Source organism: Octopus sinensis, linkage group LG22 (assembly GCF_006345805.1).
Source record: "Octopus sinensis linkage group LG22, ASM634580v1, whole genome shotgun sequence".
Classification (NCBI taxonomy): Eukaryota; Metazoa; Mollusca; class Cephalopoda; order Octopoda; family Octopodidae; genus Octopus; species Octopus sinensis.
Genome location: NC_043018.1, coordinates 23,126,782 through 23,150,991, shown reverse-complemented (window position 1 = coordinate 23,150,991; position 24,210 = coordinate 23,126,782). Strand labels below are relative to the sequence as shown.

At 40.1% G+C, this 24,210-nt stretch overlaps 1 protein-coding gene across 1 annotated transcript; it reads right to left on the bottom strand.

The window, feature by feature from the left end:
• Positions 1–1,316: 1,316 nt before the first annotated feature.
• On the bottom strand, positions 1,317–22,913 carry LOC115223273 (beclin-1). The gene is made up of 15 exons (XM_029793779.2): positions 22,366–22,913; positions 20,253–20,323; positions 18,377–18,432; positions 16,356–16,449; positions 15,679–15,741; positions 14,385–14,458; positions 12,220–12,417; positions 11,474–11,536; positions 8,482–8,565; positions 7,175–7,235; positions 6,238–6,326; positions 5,374–5,484; positions 3,147–3,189; positions 2,692–2,795; positions 1,317–1,947 (listed from the first exon to the last, which is right to left on the bottom strand). The coding sequence occupies exons 1-15, from the start codon at positions 22,499–22,501 to the stop codon at positions 1,842–1,844; spliced, it is 1,353 nt and encodes a 450-aa protein (XP_029649639.1). The 5' UTR covers positions 22,502–22,913; the 3' UTR covers positions 1,317–1,841.
• Between the last annotated feature and the right edge of the window lie 1,297 nt (positions 22,914–24,210).

Genomic DNA, 24,210 nt, shown 5'->3' with positions numbered 1-24,210 from the left:
TATTGATTCATCAGAAGTTCATCTTGGTGTATTGGAGCTCAGAATGCAAAACCAGAAGAAATAGCACTAAGTGTTTGGTCTAACATGCGAATGATTCTGCCGGATCACCGCCTAAATAATATTAATCCTTTCTACTCAAGGCCACAAAGCCTGAAATTTTGGGCGAGAGGGGACCATCGAATCCAGTGTTTCACTGGTACTTTAGTCTATCAACCCCAAAAGGATGGAAGGCAAAGTTAACCTCAACAGAATTTGAACTCAGAACATAGACACAGATGAAATGGCGCTAAGCATTTTGCCTGGTGTGCTAATGATTCTGCCAGCTTGCTGTCTTAATAATAATAATAATAATATCTTTAACTTGCTTCAGTCATTAGACTGTGGCTATGCTGGAGTAGTGCTTTGAAAGATTTTTAATCAAATGAATAAACCCCAGTACATATTTGTTTTGAAAGTCAGGTCCTTATTCAATTGGTTTCTTTTGCTGAACTACGTAGTTACAGGGACGTAAACAAAACAACACCAGTTGTTTTTCGGTCAATCGAATCTATTCACAAGGCTTTGGTTGGCCCAAGGCTATAGTAAAAGACACTTGTCCAAGGTGTCATGGTGTAGGACCGAACCTGGAACCATGTGGTTGGGAAGCAAGCTTATAGAAAAAGAGAGAATGAGAAAGGGAGCGCGTTAGAATTGTTAAATATGTATGTACAGTATCAGCATCCACTCCACAACGCTACCTGCAGCCGTGAACTGGGAAACAGTTAAATTAAAATATATTTATTTTTAAAATTGCTCTTCATATTTTGTTGGGTGATGATGGTGGGGAGGACCAATTCCATTTTATGTAAGTATTTTGGAAAAATCTGTTAAGCAAAAATATACCTGTGTTGTTGTTGTTGTTATGTTGGTTAACGACGACAAAACTAAAGTGTCGCTAAGTGTTTGGCCGTACAGGAAGACTACAGCAACATCTGAACATGTTATGAAAAGAGTCCAAACAAGAGGGCATGGTATACTCAGCCATAGGAAAGACTAATGCTGGAATAGATTGGGGGGTTTGGTATTAATTGCACTGGGGAGAAACAAGAATTAATAGTATTGAAAGAAAATCAGCTTAATGAGGTTAATTAAGGTATTATTAACCCTTTAGCATTCAGATTACTCTGTCAAATGTATTCATAATTTTCAATTAATTATGCATTATCTTGTGGCTTCAAGATTTCAGTGATGTGATTGCTTATTTTTACAATGACATTGTAAGGTAGGTGTGAAATGTTGGATCTGGCCAGTTTGAAAAATAAAAGAGGCAGATATACTGGCTGGATATGATCAATTTAGATGCTAAAGGGTTAACCTTTATTTGATACCAACACTAGCTTGATACAGCCTTTGGTTCTACCATACGAAACCCACCGTTTAATTAAATTATAGCATTCCTTTTTAATTGTATTTAAGAACATTTTGTAAAATTATGCTCCAAACACAGTTTTAACCCTTTTGTTACCATATTAGTTAGAATCACAGTTTTTCTTTTGATTAATTTAAAAAATAATAAGGAACATAGTAAAATAACTCCATCGTTATTCAGCTGGTCTTTGGAATATAATATAAAAATGAAATTTTAATGGAAAGTTTTAATTTCGTTCACTTTAAAACCCAGATTCTATAACATTGAATCAGGAGTGGTCTAGGGGGGTTTGGTATCAAAAGGGTTCTTCGTAATGACAGAGTTAGTTACATTTTCATGCTAAATCCCTCCAAATCTTCCTTATTTTCAACAACTGAAATACACAGGAGGAAGTGTATATCATCAGAAACGGGGTCAGGAAAAGGATTGGAGATCATTTATTGGGGAACTGGGATGATACCCAGGCTAAACCCCAGCGTAAATTAGTCATCATATATTTCAGAGCTTTTGTCCATTGTTCTTCGGAATTGAACTGGATTCTACAAGAAAAAAGTAAAGAGAAGACAAAAAAAAAATTATTAATAAAGATTACTGGGGGAAAAAAAAACTGGTCAAAATAATAAAAATTTTTATTAGGTTCTGAACCTATTATTATCAAAGCTGTTTGAGATGACAGCTATTTTAGGATTTATAAATCTAGCTTTATAAGATGCTGATGTTAAATTCAACTTACTAAGTTGAATTTTTATACAATAAATTTATTATACGTTACACAAAATATTAAAATTTTTTTTTATACAATTCATAAATAATATTTAATTATAAAAATACAGTACTCTTTTACTTGTTTCAGTCATTTGACTGTGACCATGCTGGAGCCGAACCGCTAAGTAACAGGAACATAAACACACCAGCATCGGTTGTCAAGCGATGTTGAGGGGACAAACACACACACGCATATATAGATACATATATACGACGGGCTTCTTTCAGTTTCCGTCTCCCAAATCCACTCACAAGGCTTTGGTCAGCCCGAGGCTATAGTAGAAGACACTTGCCCAAGGTGCCACGCAGTGGAACTGAACCCGGAACCATGTGGTTGGTAAACAAGCTACTTTTTATACAATTCCTAAATAATATTTAATTATAAAAATACAGTAGGATTCTTTTTTTTATATACATTGAATGGCTATGGAGGCCAGTAGAGTAAAATATGAATCAAACTGGCAGAGAAAAAATGGTTGAGAACCACATGATACGGAGAGAGACTAGAAAATACTTACTTTATAGAATAGGAGGTATCTGTGTTTGCATCTTCTATACGTCCTTTCTCCATTTTGTATGGCAGACAGAAGTTGGAATCACCTTTCTCCACTTCTTTCTTGAACTGAATTAAAAACATAAACAGACGTAAGAATAAAACGTTAAAGTTACAGTGAACACACACACAAATACGTTCTTTTACTTGTTTTAGTCATTTGACTACGACCATGCTGGAGCACTGCCTTCAAGGGTTTTAGCTGAGCTGAACAACAACTTTTTAAAATTTTATACTTTCTCTCTCTCTCTCTCTCTCACACACACCGATAAGCACACATAAATACAAACAGAATGTCTACCTGTCTCTGCCTCACATACACACACACCATTGTCCCAAGAACACACTGGCAAGCCATGCACAGACACAGATACATACACATTGTATCCACAACACTAAAAGACACACACGTAAACTCACCTCTTGTAAGCAGTCCAAAAAGGCTACCATTGCATGATCAAACCTGCAAGAAAATGCAACAATAATCTGGTTTATATAGGAAAGCAAAATTTGAAATGGCAATTAAATTCTAATTCTGATACTAAGTCCAAAAAAAAAAAAGAACGGTTGGGTGCAGTGATATTTCAACCCTCAAGTGCACTTTTTATACACAGTCACCACACACGAAACATCATAATCGATGCAACATATACTCAATACATCATCATCATCATTGTTCGACCGTGGTCGAGACAATGGAATTCACTGTTACGCCAGACTTCACGGTCCAGCATAGCACTACAGAGGTCCTGTTGCTGGATGCCTGTATCCCTGGAGATTACATCAGGGTAGGAGAGTATGCGCCCTCTGGTATCGCGAGCAGATGGCTTCCAGAAGAGAAGAGTAGAAATTACCTCGTTTTCAGCTCTATAACAATGTCCAGCAAACTGGACTCTTCTACTTTCACAAGAGACGATACAGGTGGTAATTTCCCATATATTTGTACTTTGGTTGGATGACGCTTCCATGAGAGATTTTGAGCTCTCATAAGGGGGCGAGTGTAAGTTCTATCCAACCACCTCTCAAGCTTCTTTGATAACGTCCAGGTTTCTGAGCCATATAGTAGAATTGGTTTGACTGTGGCTTTGAAGATTTTTAGTTTGAAATCTCTACTTAGATTTGATGACCAGATCTTATGCATATCATTACAGTCTGACAAGGCCATACCCTTTCTAGTTAGAAAATCTTTTTCAGATGATGATATGTATGACCCAAGATATTTGTAATCAGAAACCATATTTAAGAGCGTATTGTTGAGAAATCACTGTTGTACTCAATACAAGATATGGGTAGAATGTGGTTCACTGGACATTCTGTATGGCATAACAAATTGCATGAGGAAAATAGCATTTATTAGTAGTGAGACCATCTCTCAAAATTGGCTGCTCATTCCTTTTTTTACACAATTATCATCATCATCATCAGCAACAGCAGGTATTGCTGTGTGGTAAGAAGAGTGCTTCCAAACCAGATGATTCCAGGTTCAGTTCCGCTGTGTGGATCAAATGTTTGTGTGTACATTAGTTCATTTCTCTCTGTCAAAATTCAACAACACCTGTACAGGTGTATGGTGTGTCAAAGTGATCACAGACCAAACTGAGAATATTAGACTTGGCTTGTCCTCACCTTGATTACATCGACCCCAGTGCTTAATTGGTACTTTATGTTATTGATCCTGAGCGGATAAAAGACAAAGCCGACCCCCAAAGGAATTTGAACTCAAAATGTAAATCCAGAAGAAATGCTGCTCAGCATTTCATCTGGCGTGCTAATGATTTTGCCTGTTTGCTGCATGTATGTGTGTGTGTGTATATATACATACATATATATATATATATATAAAAGGCAGCGATTTGGCAGAAACATTAGCACGCTGTGCGAAATCCGTAGCTGTATTTTGTCTGCCGTTATGTTCTGAGTTCAAATTCCGCTGAGGTCGACTTTGCCTTTCATCCTTTCGGGGTCGATAAATTAAGTACCAGTTACGCACTGGGGTCGACGTAATCCGTTTGTCTGTCCTTATTTGTCCCCTCTGTGTGTACCCCCTTGTGGCTAGTAAAGAAATACATATATATATATCATATATGATATATCACCGTGACCGACCAGGCTATCAGATGTTGCTACACATCGCTGGTCACAACGTGCTTCGCATTGTTTTTTAGCCTTCAAATGACGCCACCCCGCTGGCTAAGTGAGCAGGCCAACAGGAGAAAGTTGGGGCGAAAGAGTACAACAGGGGTCGCCACCACCCCCTGCCGGAGCCTCGTGGAGCTTTAAGTGTTTTCGCTCAATAAACACTCACAACGCCCGGTCTGGGAATCGAAACTGCAATCCTATGATATGAGCATCATCATCCAGTGTTTTAAATCCAGGTTTTGTCCCTGTTAATGGAGGGGGGGGGGGCAGATCTCCGTTATTTTTTATTTATTGAGTAGCTTAAATCCTACGGGAAGTGGGGAGGGGGGTTATGATGACAGGGTCATGGTAGGAACATGTTTGATTATAAGTGCACTGGATCAGGGCTGACCTAGGACTAAACAACAAAAACAGTAACCTGCATTTAATACCCAGGAGTCATTAAGCTATCAGAGTATTATAGAAAGAATGGAAATCAAAGAATAGATTAATTGCAAAACAAACTTACTTTGTGTCCCAGAAAAACCGGAATCCACCAGAACCATAAAGTGGCAACTCTTTACTTTTATCAGTTAACGACTCTAAGTAAGAATGGTTGCCGTAGGGAACCAGGCGGTATCTGAAATAGAATTATATGTAGTGTTAGAGTGATAGCATAGACAAATCTCTCTCTCACTCAAATATATATCATTATCATCATCTGTTTTCTATGCTAGCATGGGTTGGACAGTTTGCTGGAAAGTCAGCGGCTGCACCAGGCTCCAATCTGATCTGGCAATGTTTCTACACCTGGATGCCCTTCGTATATATATATATATATATATATATATATATATATATATATATATATATATACATATATATATATAATGATTTCAAAATGTGACCGCGTGTGTACCGTTGGTGATTTTTTTCCCTCCGTCTTCCCTTCTCTGGATCTTTCCTTTTCCTATGTTTCTGACGAAGAGCTCCGCTCGAAACATAAAACCCTCCTTCTTCCCTTCCTTCCTGAGCGTCCAATAATACTATATTTGTTCCACGTCCCTGCGTTTTCTCTTTGTGTTTTCATGTTTGGATTAACTATATATATATATATATATATATATATATTATATATATCATCATCATCATATATATATATATATATATATCATCATCATATATATATATATATATATATATCATCATCATCATATATATATAATATATATATATATATAGTTCTATATTTGAGAGATAAGGAATTATGTGCATTATTTACACATAATAGTAATAGGAATGAGAACACAGGTTCGAAATTCCCCTAGGTTACCTGATTAAGGTCGGAGAGTACATCAGTTAGAGAATAAAATAAAAAACAATAAAACCTTACTTTGTAAATTTAAGGTTCATCTTTTTGGCCAAAGCATGGAGGAGGAGAACAGTCTGGCCCCAGGCAGCATTTATTTCATTCCAATCAACCTATATTTGGTAAGGAAACAACGTTTATATAAGAAAGTGTGATGCAGGATGATGATAATGAGATACAGATGTTGAATATGGAGAAAGTGAGATGGCTGGATTGAGAATGTTCTGTTGGATGTGTTATAAATGGCATTCCATCAGTTATGATGATGGGGATGAGGCTTCCAGCTGATTTGATTAACGGAGCAGCCTGCTTGTGAAATTAATGTGTAAATGGCTGAGTACTCCAGAGACACGTGTACCCTCAATGTAGTTCTGAGAGAGATTCAGTGTGACATGGCAAATGTGACAAGGCTGGCCCTTTTGAAAGATAGGTACAATTCATTTTTGGTAGCTGAGTGGACTGGAGCAACGTGAAATAAAGTGTCTTGCTCAAGGACACAATGCACCACTGGAAACTGAACTCACAACCTTACAATTGTGTGCTGAATACCTTAACTACTAAGCCACGCTCCTTCGCTGGATGTGTAATGTTAATGTGGATGAACAGTGAAGCTGAGATGAGCTGAGAGAAAAACAGGTTAAAAGAGGCAGATAAGATGTGGTGTGCAAGATGGATGGTGCTGGTATGGACATGTGATGAGGATGACAGATGTAAGTTGGGTAAAGAAGTGCCATTGATGAGATTTGGGCAAGATGCAGGCAAATGCACGACTATATCGCTCTGGGTTCAGTTCCACTGTGTTGCTTGGGCCAACTGAAGCCTTGAGATTGAATTTGGGAGGCGGAGGTTCCCATTGTGTGAGTATGTGTATGTGTGAGTGAAAGTGCTTGTGCCTCTTAACATGGTAACAAAAGGGTTAGACAGAGCAATGGACATGATACATAGATATGGTTGGACTAACCTGAGCACTTGGAAGACGACCTAACCTGAAGTTGTTTATTGTCACAAACTGACCATTGTGCCTGTAAAAGAAAAAGGATGGAAATAGAAGGGAAGAGGCCATGAAGAAGTTTTTATTTTGACATTTTTGTATGATGGCTTACTGGGTTCAGTATACATAGGTAGTTGTTATTCAGTTATGGGTCACAGATTATGATAAGGGATAAGATTATAAGATTAAAAAGGTGAGGGTTATTAAATAGGGTTTTGTCTGAAATTAATATATTATAAGAAGACTTAAACAAAATGACATTGAACAATTATACTCGCACACAAATATATATACATATACACACACATCATCATCAACATTTAATGTCCATTTTCCATGCAGGCATATTGGGCTTCTTCCAGTTTCTGTCTACCAAATTCACTCACAAGGCTATATATGTATGTATGTCTCTTTGTGTTGACATTGCATGAAAGTTGTAAATTAGGGTCACTGTATGGCTCAGTGGTTAGAGTGTCGAGCTTACGATCGTGAGGTTGTGAGCTCGAATCCCGGACCGGGCTGCGTGGTGTGTTCTTGAGCAAGGCACTTTATTTCACGTTGCTCCAGTTCACTCAGCTGTAGAAATGAGTTGCGACGTCACTTGTGCAAAGCTGTATCGACCTTTGTCTTTCCCTTGGATAACACTGGTGGCGTGGAGAGGGGAGGCTGGTATGCATGGGCGACTGCTGGTCTTCCATAAACAACCTTGCCCGGACTTGTGTGTAGGAGGGTAACTTTCTAGGTGCAATTCCATGGTCATTCATGACCGAAGGGGGTCTTTACCCCCATTTCCAATACTCTATGAAAACATGTCTGGTCATATGGACATTTTAGCTGGCTTGGAAACAAGTAATGGTTGGTGACAGGAAGGGCATCCAGCTGCAGGAAAATCTGTTTCAATAAATCCATCTGACCCAATGCAAACATTGAAAAGTAGACGTCACCAACCCAACTCATTTCCTTCTCATGATCGAACAGGTTTTCCTGAATGACCAGAAATGAAGGACACCACCTGATGATGGGGATGTTTGTTTTACAACTATCATGTGATGTCAAGACAAGGAGATACACATACACACACACCCACCCACACAGGCACTTGGCAGCCTCCTTTCAGATTCCATCTACTAAACCAACTCAAAGAGTTTTGATCAGCCAGGGCTTATTTGGCATGACACATGTATTTAGGGTGGTGAGTAGTACAGTGTACCAGGGGCAAGAGTTTGGGTGTCTAAAATGATAAACAACAACAACAGACCAATAGACCTTTCACTTACCATATATGGAATGTAGCATTGAAGACATTAATTTTGGTCAGTTTCTCTAGTTGACTCTGGGCATACTGCAGCTGTAAGGTGACACTGTGGGGGTGATAAAAGACAGCAATTACATCAGTGTTACTATGGTAATAAGTCTGTAAGTGTTGCTATAGTAACTATATGACCAGTGTTTAGTGTTGATATAGTAGGTGTATAAGCAGCGAGTGATCAGAGTTGCTATGGGAACTATAAAAACAGTGAGTGATCAGTGTTGCTATGAGAGCTGTATAAACAGTGAATGTCAGTGTTGCTATGGTAACAATACAAAGTGACTGGTGAGTGTTACTATGGCAACTATTTAAACATTGAGTGGCCAGTGTTGCTATATAGTAACAATCCAACACATGAGCCTTTAGTGTTGCTATGGAAACAAAAGTTACCATACCAGTGCCCATTTAAGGCTGCTACTCTTACTTGACCCAGCATATAACTGTATTCAAGATTTGAAACCCTGCACCCCAACCACCACAAAGACGTATAGAAGTATCTGGTAGAAAGTGATCAGGTGGGTAGGGTATTGAGTTGCTTGCTTGCAGGTTGTAAGTTCAAACCTAGTGCACAGCTGTTGCTAGTATTTCTGCGTGTTCTGTGAGTGAACACAACATTATATCACATTAGATCCAGACCTGTCCTGGGAAGAATTGGCACCAAGAAGAATCGGTAACATATCATGTAGGAATGGTACCGGCAATGGAGACATTGGTTACCTATTCATGTGGGCAGGAAGTAGAATTTAACTGCTCAGTGACATGATACCAGTCCTTAAAATCCACCCATGGGACTAATATTGACATTTGTATTGGGTTTGAATGAAATTGGCTAAGGAGCTGCTGTTGCTTCTACTACTACTACTACTACAACATCAGTATGAAACCATTATCATCATCATCACCACCATCATTACAAACCAAGTCTGTTAATGTTCCTAATTCCATAAGGTGCCGGATAAAGAGACCCAGTGAATCCTGTCTTTCTATCTTTTACATGCTCCAGTCATTGGATGGTGGCCATGCTGGAGCACTGTCTTGGAGAATTTTAGTAGAATGAATCCCTACCCCCGCCCCAGTAGAATTTTAAAAAAAAAACCTGATATTTATTCTACTGTCTGTCTCTTATGCCAAGCCACTTAAGTTACAGGAATGTAAACAAACCAACACCAATTGTTTGGTTGGGAACACAGTCACATATACACATAGATATATACACACATGTGCACACACACACACAAATGTATATGATGGGCTTCTTTCAGTTTCCATCTACCAAATCCACTTACAAGGCTTTTGTTGACCTGGGGTTATAGTAGAAGACACTTGCCCAAAGTTCCACGCATTGGGACTGAACCCGGAACCATGTGCTTGAGAAGCAAACCTATCACCAGGCAGACATGCCTGCACCTAAGGTAGTAATTAGTCAAGAAATATTGGTCCAGAGTTCGAACAGGGGACATATTTGGGAGTTAACAAGCTGGAGCAGTTCGTTGGAAGGACTTCACACAAAACTCCTATGAAAGGAGTGTATTAATCAGCCTGATATTTATTCTACTGTCTGTCTCCTATGCCAAGCCACTTAAGTTACAGGAATGTAAACAAACCAACACCAGTTGTTTGGTTGAGAACACAGTCACATATACACATAGATATACATAGGAGTAGACGAGAGAGAATGAGGGTGGTGGTGGTGGTGTGTTTGCTAACAGCCAGTAGTTCACAATGTTTCAAATAGTTCTCAGTATTAGTGCGGCAACTGTAACAACAACATCCAGTGAATATATTCATCTCGACGCTATCAGATAGAAAGAGTTATCTCCCATAGTAAAAACAATTAAAAAAAAATTTTGGCACAAGGTCAGCAATTTTGAGAGGTGGGGAAATTGATAAGGTGGATCCCGGTGCTTGAATTGTACTTATTTTTATCGCCTACACAGCCTCAAAAATTGGAAGGCAAAGTCGATCTCAATGGAATTTGAACTCAGAAAATGTAAAGACTGACAAAATACTGCTAAGCATTTTGCCTGGCGTGCTAACGATTCTGCCAGCTTGCCACCTTATTATATAAGGAAAGAAGGTGAAATAAATATCATTTTATATTAGGAGGCAAATATTACCTAAGTAATAACTAAGGCAGGGTTAAACAAAGTGTAAAAATTACAAAAAAAAAAAAGGGTTTTGTATGGCAATGTATCAAAATAAACTTCCCACAAACCACTGAGAACAAAGTGAAATTCAACAAGGGTTCATTGCAAAGGATCTCGGATTTTTTTCAGATTTATATCATTTGTTAGTATCCATGAGAGAAGTAATCCCTGAAAATGTCAACTCTATAGCTATGGCCAGTCAGATTTTAAGGCCATCTCTGAAATTTTTCAAAATATTGGATTTTTTTAATATTTAGGGACCAGTTATTGCAAAGTATTGGAAAGTATGTTTCTTTAATCCCCACTGAATTAAGTTCTTCAGGTACTAAAAATCAATTCTTTTAACTCAGCCAATGCAGAAAAAATGCCAACCAAGAGTGACAAAAATCCACATTTTGAGGGCTATTCTAAAAAAAAAAAAAATCAAGTTTAGGTAGCTATTACTTAGTAACAACAGTTAGGGAGCATCCCATGTTCTCTAGTCTTACAGCAAGGTCTGAAATCTTAACAGAAGACATGAATTCACTTACTGAAAAACCTGTTTTGTTGAGCAGGGGCAGGTGGGTCAAAAATAGGACAAAGTGAAAAATCTTCAGTAATAACTCCCATCATGGATACTAACGAATGGTGTAAACTCGAAGAAAATCTAAGAACCTTCGTGATGGACCCTTGTTGAATTTCACTGGAATAACCCAGTAATGTATTTGGAAATCAGATGATGTGGGTTTGACTGCTGTTGTATTAGATGGAAAGAATTGCTGGGTCTTGTGCGTGTAGTTCCATTAGTCAAATCCAAACAACCAATCAACTCACCTTCTTTGATCATCTTGAAATTGATGAAGATCTCGTTTACATTGGTTATACTCTTGCCAGTATCTGTAAATAGAGGAGTATAGGAAAGTGTGAGTGGGGTATAGGAAAGTGTGATTGGAGTATAGGAAAGTATGAGTGGAGTAAAAGGGAGTGTGTGTGGAGTAAAAGAGAGTGTGTGTGATAGGAGTAGAGACAAGTGATATACAGATTTATATATATATATATTTTTTACTTGTTTCAGTCATTTGACTGTGGCCATGCTGGAGCACCGCCTTTAGTCGAGCAAATCGACCCCGGGACTTATTCTTTGTAAGCTCAGTACTTATTCTATCGGTCTATTTTGCCGAACCGCTAAGTGACGGGGACGCAAACACACCAGCATCGGTTGTCAAGCAATGCTAGGGGGACAAACACAGACACACAAACACATATATATATATACATATATACGACAGGCTTCTTTCAGTTTCTGTCTACCAAATCCACTCACAAGGCATTGGTCGGCCCGGCGCTATAGCAGAAGACACTTGCCCAAGATGCCACACAGTGGGACTGAACCCGGAACCATGTGGTTGGTTAGCAAGCTACTTACCACACAGCCACTCCTGCATCTATCATTGTCATAATGTCTACTTCCTCATATTTTCCATGGTTGTCTGTGTTAGTCAAGGAGATCTTTTGCTGCAATTAAGTATTTCGTTGCAACACAAATAATACAATGAAAAAAAACAACAACAATTCCATACTTTTCTTCTTCAACTTCCAGTTGTTTAGCAGTTTCCTTCTCCTTTTCAATCAACTTCGCCATCTCCGAACGTTCCGTCTCCACCTTCTCCAGTTGTTCCCTCAACAACATCTCCTCCTTTTCCAGCTGCTTCAGCTCATTGTCTAAAGTCTCCAGGTCCTCCTTCTCTTCAGCGTTGTCCAGGTTTAAGAGGAAATCTCTGAAATAAATAAACAAACATAAAGGTATCAGTGGAGAAGTAACTAAGATCTTCAATTAAGTGATATAGATTTTTAAAAGGCGGTGAGTTGGCAGAATCGTTAGCACGCCGGGTGAAATGTGTAGCAGTATTTCGTCTGCAGCTACGTTCAGAGTTCCAATTCCGCCAAGGTCGACTTTGCCTTTCATACTATCATCATCATCATCATCATCATCGTTTAGTGTCCGCTTTCCATGCTAGCATGGGTTAGACGGTTCGACCGGGGTCTGGGAAGCCAGGGGCTGCACCAGGCTCCAGTCTGATCTGGCAGAGTTTCTACAGCTGGATGCTCTTCCTAACGCCAACCACTCCGCGAAGGTAGTGGGTGCTTTTTATGTGCCACCTGCACAGGTGCTAGGGGCGTCCGGCATCGGCCACGATCGGTTGGAGCTTTTAATGTGCCACTGGCACGGAAGCCAGCCAAGGCGGCGCTGGCAACGGCCATGTTCGGATGGTGCTTTTTATGTGCCACCGGCACAGAAGCCAGTCGGGGCGGCGCTGGCATACAGATTTTTAAAAGGCAGTGAGCTGGCAGAATTATTAGTATGCCGGGCAAAATGCGTAGCCATATTTTGTCTGCAGCTACGTTCTGAGTTCCAATTCTGCCGAGGTCGACTTTGCCTTTCATCCTTTCGAGGTCGATAAATTAAGTACCAGTTATGCACTGGGGTCGATGTAATCGACTTAATCCGTTTGTCTGTCCTTGTTTGTCCCCTCTATGTTTAGCCCCTTGTGGGTAATAAAGAAACAGATATAGATTTTTAAAAATTTAACATGGGGTGCAGGAGTGGCTGCATGGCAAGAAGTTTGATTCCCAACAACATGGTCAAACAGCCCAACCCATGCTAGCATGGAATGTGGACATTGAACTTTAACATGCTGTAGGTGCATCATATTGTCATATGAGATATCTCCCCTCTCAATGCAATACAGTGCACCTGCAGCTTCAGGAGAGAAAACGCATATAGCAGCATGATGCACCTAAGTGCACTAAAGGTTAAATGATGATGATGGTAAGACCACAGATTGTGGAGGAGTATATAGTTGGATAGCATTGGTCTCTCACTGACCTATCTCCACTTCAGTCATATGATAAGAGTGAAAAAAAAACAATCTATAAAACCACGCAGCCAGGTCTGAACCTGGACTATAGGCGCAGGAGTGGCTGTGTGGTAAGTAGCTTGCCTACCAACCACATGGTTCCGGGTTCAATCCTACTGCGTGGCACCTTGGGCAAGTGCCTTCTACTATAGCCTCGGGCCGACCAAAGCCTTGTGAGTGGATTTGGTAGACGGAAACTGAAAGAAGCCCGTCGTATATATATATATATATATATATATATATATATATATATGTGCGTGTATGTTTGTGTGTCTGTGTTTGTTCCCTAGCTTTGCTTGACAACCGATGCTGGTGTGTTTATGTCCCCATCACTTAGCAGTTCGGCAAAAGAGACCGATAGAATAAGTACTGGGCTTACAAAGAATAAGTCCTGGGGTCGAGTTGCTCGACTAAATGCGGTGCTCCAGCATGGCCGCAGTCAACTGACTGAAACAAGTAAAAGAGTAATCTCTCCAGGTCACTGTCTGACCACTGCTCGTGTGTCAAGTTTCTTTTGCATTTTTGATGTAGGTAAGGCTATGGGGTTAAAAAAGCTTGCTATTCAACCATATGGTCTCAGGTTCAGTACCACGGCATGGCACCTTGGGTATGTCTTCTATTATAGCCCCAGGTTGACCAAAGCCTAATAGGTGGATTTGGTAGATGGAAACTGAATGAAGCTTGTCATGTGTGTGAATGTATGTGTGAGAGATAGTGTGTGTGTGTATGTGTGTGTGTGTATGTGTATGTGTATGTGTGCGTCTACCTTTGTCTAGACATCATGTGATAAAACTACATCAGTGATAGAAACGATCAGATGGACTTACTTGTATTGTTTACATTCCTCCTCTGTAAAATAGAGTTGACGATCAAGTTGGTCAAGAAGTGTGTCTGTACATTCCTGAAGAATGGAAAAAAAAATAAAGAAGAAATTAGAAAAAATAAAAATAAAACAATTCTTTCTGATTTGACAAGATGAATACAACACTGAAAGCCACTGGAATTGAACCTAAATCATTTGAAACACAAACCTGAAACTACCAAGTGGTGGTGTTCTATCACCATCGGAACCAAAAACTTCGAAGCCACCAAAAGAGAAAAGGAAGAACTCAAACAACAAGAGAAAAAGCCTCGACCAAAACCAATCTTGTCTTCCACCAACATTGCCATTCAGTCAATGCCATTGGCTCTTCTATGCAAGAATTGGTCTACAGAGTCAGGGCCCCTTAAAATACTACCATTGATCTCCAATTTATTATTTTACTTGCATGGACCCCTTTGATTATTATTTCATTCTGGTGGACCCTCTAATTTTATAGAGACTTCTTTCAAAATCCATGTTTTTGTTCTCCACACATTAACTTGTGTAGGATGAACAATGTAAAATGTTAGAGAAAGAAGCCTAGCTGTTTCTTACAATACATATATCTAAAACAAAATTTTTTCAGGGCCCCTTAAAATACTATCATTGATCTCCAATTTACTATTTTGCTTGCACGGACCCCTTTTGATTACTATTTCATTCTGGTGGACCCTCTAATTTTAGAGACTTCTTTCAAAATTCCTATTTTGCTTCCCACACATTCCCTTGTTTAGGTTGTACTATGTAAAATGTTAGAGAAAGAAACCTAGCTGTTTCTTGCAATACATACCAATACTGGCATTTAAAGCAAAAATTTTTCAGGGGCTCCTTAAAACCCTATTGTGGAACTCCAATTTGCTTATATGGGTCTTGATTGAGAATCACTGGGTTAAACGTTTGACTAGAGTTGGTAAGCTGGAGAGCTGCACTAGGCTCCAGTCTATTCTGGTTTGGTTTCTATGGTTGGATGTTAACCACTCTACAGAGTGTATTAGGTGTCATCAACATGGGTTTCTGTTTACAAAAACAATTCAAAGTTATCAACTAGAAATTTCAAAGTTGAAAGAATTAAAATTCTGTCTGTTAATTTCAATTTTGGCCAGGTCATATATCCAGTTGTTCAGCTAATGTCCGAAGGGGTGAAGTAGACGACCCTATGTCCTAATTTGAATTCTCGACTGAATGTGTCCAGTTATTAAGTTTACTGGTTTTCATGAAAGATCTAAGACAAGAGAACAAGAGGAAAAAAAAGTCGTTACCTCACAGAGGGGGTGGTCCACTTCGGACTGACCAGACATGATGTCAAAAAGATATCCTGTGGCCTGTAATGGAGAAGAAAACACTGTGGTGGTTAGTGAGGAGAGAGAGAGAGAGTGGAGAGTGGCGAGAGAGGGAGAGACAGAGAGAGAGTAACAATAGAGTTCGTTTGTCATAAAGTTGTAGGAACAGAGATACATATTAACACATATATATCAAGAGAGAGGAGGGGAAGAGAGAAGAGAGAGAAGATAAGGGAGAGAGAGAGAGAATGGGAGAGAGAGAAGAAGAGAGAGAATGGGAAAGAGGAGAGAGAGGAGGGGGAAGAGAGAGAATGGGAGAGAGAGAGAAGGAAGGGAGAGAGAGAATGGGAAAGAGAAGGAGAAGAGAGAAGAGAAGGGTGAGAGAGAGAATAGGAGAGCGAAGAGGAGAATGAGAAGAGAGAGAAGAGAAATGAAAAAGAAAAGAGAAGGGAGGGAGAAGAGAAGGGTGAAAGAGAGAGTGAAGATAGAGTAGGTATGTTATAAAGTAATGTTGTTGAAGGAAAGAGAGCAAGACATGAGACAGAGAAAGAACATCTTTAAATCTTAAAGTGAGGCTGAAGAAGAGAAAGAAAGAGAGAGAGAGAGAGAGAGACAGAGAGAGAGTTGTACGTGAGATAAAAGTAAAGATATCTTACTTTAAGTCTTAAACTGAGGTTCTCCATCACACCTAACCCTGTCTCACCAAGTAAGGTGAAATCTGAGCTGAGCTCATCTTCCATGTCGAAGTCTCTGGAAGTAATATAATGGTATCAGTATGGAGCAGTTAAATGTATGTGCGTGTGTGTGTGTGTGTGTGTCTGTGGGCAGGATGAGAAAGGACCGTGATGCTTGGTGCCTTGGCGTACCCAAGAAGACCTAAGAATTCACAGCAGAAGTGTTAAGACCGATCTTTCTGGTAGTGTAAAGCACTCGTGGGCGGTGCCATGTGAATGTGCTGTGATACGTAAAAGTGCCGATATGGTGCCACATAAAGGCACCCATCACACTCTGTAGAGTGGTTGGCATTAAGGAAGGGAATCCAGCCATGGAAACCATGCCAAATCAGACTGGAGTCTGGTGCAGCTCCCCCAGCTCTGGATGCAACCATCCAACCCATGCCAGCATGGACAACGGATGTTAAATGAGGATATATATATACATACATATAATATATATATACATAATATATATATATATATATACTCTTTTACTTGTTTCAGTCATTTGACTGCGGCCATGCTGGAGCACCACCTTTAGTCGAGCAAATCGACCCCAGGACTTATTCTTTGTAAGCCCAGTGCTTATTCTATCGGTCTCTTTTGCCGAACCGCTAAGTGACGGGGATGTAAACACACCAGCATCGGTTGTCAAGCAATGCTAGGGGGACAAACACAGACACACATATATATATACATATATACGACAGGCTTCTTTCAGTTTCCGTCTACCAAATCCACTCACAAGGCATTGGTCGGCCCGGGGCTATAGTAGAAGACACTTGCCCAAGATGCCACGCAGTGGGACTGAACCCGGAACCATGTGGTTGGTTAGCAAGCTACTTACCACACAGCCATTCCTGTGCCTATAAATAAATATATATATATATATATATATATATATATCATCATCATTGTTTAACGTCCGTTTTTCATGCTAGCATGGGTTGGATGGTTCGACCGGGGTCTGGGAAGCCAGAAGGCTGCACCAGGCTCCAGTCTGATCTGGCAGTGTTTCTACAGCTGGATGCCCTTCCTAATGCCAACCACTCCGTGACTGTAGGGGGTACTTTTTATGTGCCTCTGGCACAGGGGCCGGAGGAGGCTGGCAATGTCCACGATCGGTTGGTGCATTTTACGTGCCACTGGCATGGAAGCCAGTCAATGCAATATATATATATATACACACACACAGATCCATATATACAAATTTATATGTTTTATCTTGTTTCAATCATTAGACTGTGGCCATGCTGGGGCACCACCTTGAAGAACTTTACTTGAATGAACCAACCCCAGTAATTTTTTTTTTTAAAGCCTGGTACTTATTCTATCAATATCTTTTGCTGAATTGCTAAGTTATGGGGATGTAAACACACCAACATCGGTTATACTTGTGTATGGATTTGGTTGACAGAAACTGAAAGAAGCCCTTTGTGTGTGTGTGTGTTGTAAAGAGGACTTCCACATGTGTGTGTTTGTGTTTGTCTCCCCTACCACTTACAACCATTGTTGGCTTGTTTGTTTGACTAAACAGTTCAATGTGGTGCCCCAGCATGGCCGCAGTCCAGCGAGTGAAATATGTAAAAGACACGAGAACATTGTAAAACGTTTCCTTTCAAAAGATGGGGGTTAATTAGTCTGGGAAATTATATTTTAATTAACATCTCATCTCAGATACTTAGATATTTAACCCTTTCGTTACCAACCCGGCTGAAACCGGCCTTGGCTCTGAATACAAATGTCTTGTTTTCATAAGTTTTGAATTAAAATCTTCCACCAAACCTTAGTCACAATTTATGTTCCTAACACTAGCTTAATGATAACTAAGTCATTTTATTAAATTCTTTGTTATATTTAAAGTAATTGAAAGAAACACAGAGCATCTCAAAATAAATAGAGTAACGAAAGGGTGCCCCTCCTCATCTCAGTTACACACAAACAAGAAATGTTAGACTTACCCTTGAGGCCCTATATATCGCCGGACAGTGTAAGGCTGAGGGGTGAAGTCCATATCCTGAGAAGTTGAAAAACAAACAGAAGCATAAAGATTAACAGAAACAAATGCATGAATGAATACACACACCACCATCGCAATTTTACACTTGTTTTCCACGTTGGAAATGGGTTGCATAGTTGAAGAGGATCTAAGGGGCCGGAGAGGATCTAAGGGGCCGGAGAGGATCTCTGATTTCCACAGTAAAAATATTAAAGGCCTTTCGTAGATTGATGAATGTTAGAGTATTTCTCTTGTAGTTGTCTTACTAGGAATACTGTGGAAGCGCAATGGCCCAGTGGTTAGGGCAGCGGACTCGCGGTCGTAGGATCGCGGTTTCGATTCCCAGACCGGGCGTTGTGAGTGTTTATTGAGCAAAAACACCTAAAGCTCCACGAGGCTCCGGCAGGGATGGTGGTGATCCCTGCTGTACTCTTTCACCACAACTTTCTCTCACTCTTACTTCCTGTTTCTGTTGTACCTGTATTTCAAAGGGCCGACCTTGTCACTCTCTGTGTCACGCTGAATATCCCCGAGAACTACGTTAAGGGTACACGTGTCTGTGGAGTGCTCAGCCACTTACACGTTAATTTCACGAGCAGGCTGTTCTGTTGATCGGATCAACCGGAACCCTCGTCGTCGGAACCGATGGAGTACTTCCATCCACTAGGAATACAGTGCAGTCGTAACTCTTCCTGGATAAACCTGAACAGCATCTCGGTTTGGCTAACCCCCTTCTGAATCAGTTTTGTATTAATGCTTTCTGTAATCTTCATATCCTGATCCAACAGTCTGATGTCAATGTAGTTACTCCTCACCTCTCTCGCTATCATTCTCATCCTCATCATCAGTCAGAATCTGTTTTCCATGCTGGCATGGGTTGGATGGTTTGACTGGATCTGGTAAGCCAGAGACCTGCCCCAGACTCCAGTCTGATCTGGCTTAATTTCTATTAGACTGTGGCCATGCTGGGGCACCACCTTGAAGAACTTTTACTTGAATGAACTAACCCCAGTAATTTTTTTTTTAAAGCCTGGTACTTATTCTATCAATATCTTTTGCTGAATTGCTAAGTTATGGGGATGTAAACACACCAACATCGGTTATACTTGTGTATGGATTTGGTTGACAGAAACTGAAAGAAGCCTATGGCTGGATGCCCTTCCTAATGTCGACCACTCCACAGAGTGTACCGGGTGTCTTTTACGTGTCATCGGCACCGGCCACTAACAATGATTTCACTTGGTTTGACATTTCTTCTCAACCACAGGAAATTGCCAAAAGTCTCAGTCACTCATCATTGCATCTATGAGACTCAGCATCCGAACATCATACTTAATCTCCTCACCCCATGTCTTCCTGGATCAACCTCTTCCACAGGTTCCATCCATAAAGAGATTGGCACTTCTTTAAGCAGCTATCTGTCTGTCTGTATCTCTTGGAGGCAAAGTGGCTGAGTTCCTTTCGAGTGTTGGGCCTCAGGGAGGTAATGACCAAGACCTCAGAAGAAGACCCATCAAACTGAGCAAAATCACAATTGTGGCAGGTACCGGTGTCACGCAAATGGCACACGTGCCGGTGGCATGTAAAAGTACCCATTACACTCTCAGAGTGATTGGTGTTAGGAAGGGCATCCAGCTGTAGAAAACCATGCCAAATCAGACTAGAGTCTGGTGCAGCCTCCCAGATTACCAGCCCTGGTCAAACCTTCCAACCCATGCCAGCATGGACAATGGACGTTAAATGATGATGATGATATACATACATATATACATATGCACACACACACACAGAGCAAGGAAAGCTGACATAAAATAATATAATATAAGATATATAGTTACCTGTAAACTTTCTTGAGATGACAATATCCCGATGGATCCATCTGTGTCTACAGAGCTGCTTTTTGGTGGAGCTGGGAAAGAGAAAAAAAAAATATATATATACACATACATACATAAATGTGAGTGTGTATATCTATATATAGACATACACAGACATCTGAATGTGGCTGATGTCAGTACCTGCTGACTGGCTCCACTATCCAAACGTGATTGCTGCCAGGCCTGTCTGACTGGCTCCTGTGCCAGTGGAATGTAAAAAGCACCCACTATACTCTTGGAGTGGTTGGCGTTAGGATGGGCATCTAGCTGTAGAAACATTGCCAATCAGATTGGGGCCTGGTGCAGCTGCTGGCTCTCCAGACCTCAGTTGAACCATCCAACCCATGCCAGCATGGAAGACGGACGTTAAACGATGATGGTGATGATATATATATATGTGAGTGAGTGTGTGTATGTGTGTACATATATATATATATGTCTCTCTCTCTCTCTCTCCTCTCTCTCTCTCTATATATATATATATATATATATATATATAATATATATATATATATATATATATATATATACATATACATACATCCATGCATGTATGCGTCATTGTTTGTTTCTTACCACTACTTGACAACCATTGTTGTTTCATTTACATCCCCGTAAAGTGACCGATAGAATAAATAGTAAGCTCAAAACTAAGTACCAGGGTTGATTTGTTCGATTAAAACCTTCGAGGTGGTGCTCCAGCATTGCCGCAGTCCCGTGACGGAACAAGTAAGAGACTATAAAGATATTGTCCTTATAGGCGCAGGAGTGGCTGTGTGGTAAGTAGCTTGCTAACCAACCACATGGTTCCGGGTTCAGTCCCACTGCGTGGCATCTTGGGCAAGTGTCTTTTGCTATAGCCCCGGGCTGACCAATGCCTTGTGAGTGGATTTGGTAGACGGAAACTGAAAGAAGCCTGTCGTATATATGTATATGTATATATATGTGTGTGTGTGTTTGTGTGTCTGTGTTTGTCCCCCTAGCATTGCTTGACAACCGATGCTGGTGTGTTTACGTCCCCGTCACTTAGCGGTTCGGCAAAAGAGACCGATAGAATAAGTACTGGGCTTACAAAGAATAAGTCCCGGGGTCGATTTGCTCGACTAAAGGCGGTGCTCCAGCATGGCCGCAGTCAAATGACTGAAACAAGTAAAAGAGTAAAAGAGAGAGTATAGTTCCAGAACTTTACGACCTGCAAGAAATAGCAGCCAAATCTCTTTCAAAACAAATTATATTATGTTAAACAAGGACACGTACTGGATAATGTACTGCTAGATATATTCTTTAAAATAAGCGATGGTCACTGTTGGAATGCTTTAACCATAGGTCTAATGAAACAAGGCTTAACCCCCAAAGCGCTGGGATTTGCACATACATAGTACTTACATCGTATGGACTGCTGAGCACATTTTATGAAAATGAGACTGCCATGCACACACAAAAAACAGAAAATAGTTAAAATATCTTCTTAGTATAAAATGGTGGCAAGTTCTACATCATCTGAAAAGTCATTAGTTGAACTAATAGTCCTCTTGCATTCTGCTGAGTATTGGAGCATTTGAGTAAATATCTTTACTGCCCACAAGGGGCTAAACATAGAGGGGACAAACAAGGACAAAGGGATTAAGTCGATTACATCGACCCCAGTGCGAAACTACTACTTTATTTATCGACCCCGAAAGGATGAAAGGCAAAGTCGACCTCGGCGGAATTTGAACTCAGAACATAACGACAGACGAAATACGGCTACGCATTTCGCCTGGCGTGCTAACGTTTCTGCCAGCTCGCCGCCTTTCTAAGCATTTGAGTAACACTGGACCCCAATAAATGCCCATAAATTAAATGCATCTATGTGGGCGACGATCATGGCCTCTCGACCTGTGCCAGATGACCACGATCGTGGCTAGTTGCGCTTTATGTGTTAATGATAGGTCTAGTGAAACAAGGCTTAACTGGGAATAAGTAACAGATGATAAAAACATAATGCAAAAAGTCTATACAACCAACAGGTAGATGAGGTGTGAAATAGGAAGCAGGAACGATAAGATCTGTTTCGAGATTTAATTTTTTTTACCTGTTAACTCCTTCCAAGACTTCTGCTCCATAACATTGAAGGAATAGTCGAGCTTGAGTGCTTGGTGACATCTTTGGCATACGAAGTTCACAGGTGTCTTCGAGCTTTTTGTTGGGTCTATCCTGGGTGAAGCCATTCTTTGACTAAGTTCCGTTATGCATATAAAATATATATAGATCTATATATACATATATATATATATATACACGCTTGGGTGTATATATACAAACGGCAGTAAAGATTACTCAGAACATATAGCAAAGTTTTAGTTTTGTTTTTAATTTCTGAGTTGATAATTCACTGCATTGTAACGCGGAGTTTCGCGTTACGTGGAATATTTCAGGCGACAACAAAGAAGGTATCTATGATGGATGAGCGAGTGTAGAAAGATCTTTCCTTCTTCGTTCTATTATTCTCACATATTTGCCTGCGTCAATTAGCAATTTTTAAGACAAGAAACGATAACAACGCGAAGAAGGAAGAAGTGTTCCACTATGAACCCGCGATGGAGGGTGGTGCTTCCATAAACGAGATTGCCTACTGTTTACCAACTGTCGTTAGATTGTTTTTATTACAATCAAATCGATTACGGCAGTTTTTATTTTAAAAATATTTTATACATTTCCCTTCAAGACCACTAAATCGGAGCTCCGTTTCTCTTTTTATTTTGAATAGTTTTAAAGATTTCCTGATTGATGTCGAGTCACTTAGAATTTACGGTTTGCCGTAAAACGAAATATGAAGCAAAATAAAAAAAGAAAATGGTGGCGAATACATGTATGGAGCAAGGGAGACAATTATAAATAAATAATTAGAATTGTTTCCCTTGGATTGATTTTTTTCCTTCTTGCTAATTTCAGTTTCGACTTAGAACGGATTAAAAAAAGAAATTTGCACGTAAAATTTCAATAGATACAGGCATAGCTGAGTAATTAGAAGTTTTGCTCTTAAACCACATTGTTTCCGGTTCATTCTAATTGCTTATCACTTTGGGCAAATGTCTTCTACTATAGCCACTGGCCAATATTCATACATACATGTGTGATTTTTACGCCACCAACGCTTGACAACCAGTGTTAGTTTAATTACGTCCCTGTAACTTAGCGGTGTGTTAAACGTGAGCCGATAGAATAAGTATCAGGCTTTAAAAAAAATTAAGTCCTGGTGTCGATTTATTCGACTAAGCCTTTCAAGGCGGTGCCCCAGCATGGCCGCAGCCCAGTGACCGAAACAAGTAAAAAAAAAAAAAAAAGATAAAGATGCGCCTCTCCCTCACCATCCTCCAGGGCAGCGCTTTTTCCATTTTATTTGTTGGAGCCATGAGAAGTGTTCCTATATTGTGAGAAGCAAGATTTTTTTTTCAAAATTAAGTGTATTTCATTAAAAAATACAACAGAAACCAACTAAAATCTTAAGATCTCATTATCTTGCAATCTCCATCGATAAAAGGAGTAACATGAATTCGATAAGTGCTGGTTGTGGATCGAGGACGCCATGATAGATCGTTAGCTCATACACGCACTTTTTTCTCTCCTTGTTTTTTTTCTGTGTATCTTTCTGTCGAAGAGCGTAGGCTCGAAACGTAAAAGACTTTTTCTATTCCTGAGCGCTATACTAATACATCTGTTTGTTTGTACACCACCTGCCTTCGTCTTTTGTTTATTTTCGTAAACTTTCCCTTTATTTATTGGACTGTTGCTCTCTGAAAGCGAGGAGTTCGACCGGCGAAAGCTCAGCCATGAACACATCCAGACTACTGCCCAACTGACTGACCCTTCTCTTCAAATCTACAAAGATCCAACTGACTGACCCTTCTCTTCAAATCTACAAAGACCCAACTGACTG

Bases quoted from the DNA above. Each gene is read 5' to 3' on its own strand.
- LOC115223273 (XM_029793779.2), bottom strand. From the start codon at position 22,501: ATGGCTTCACCCAGGATAGACCCAACAAAAAGCTCGAAGACACCTGTG. The intron at 5,485-6,237 runs GTAAGGTTTTAT...ATTCTATTTCAG, and splicing joins ATGAACCTTAAATTTACAAA to ATACCGCCTGGTTCCCTACG. The intron at 1,948-2,691 runs GTAAGTATTTTC...TTTTTCTTGTAG, and splicing joins GATACCTCCTATTCTATAAA to AATCCAGTTCAATTCCGAAG.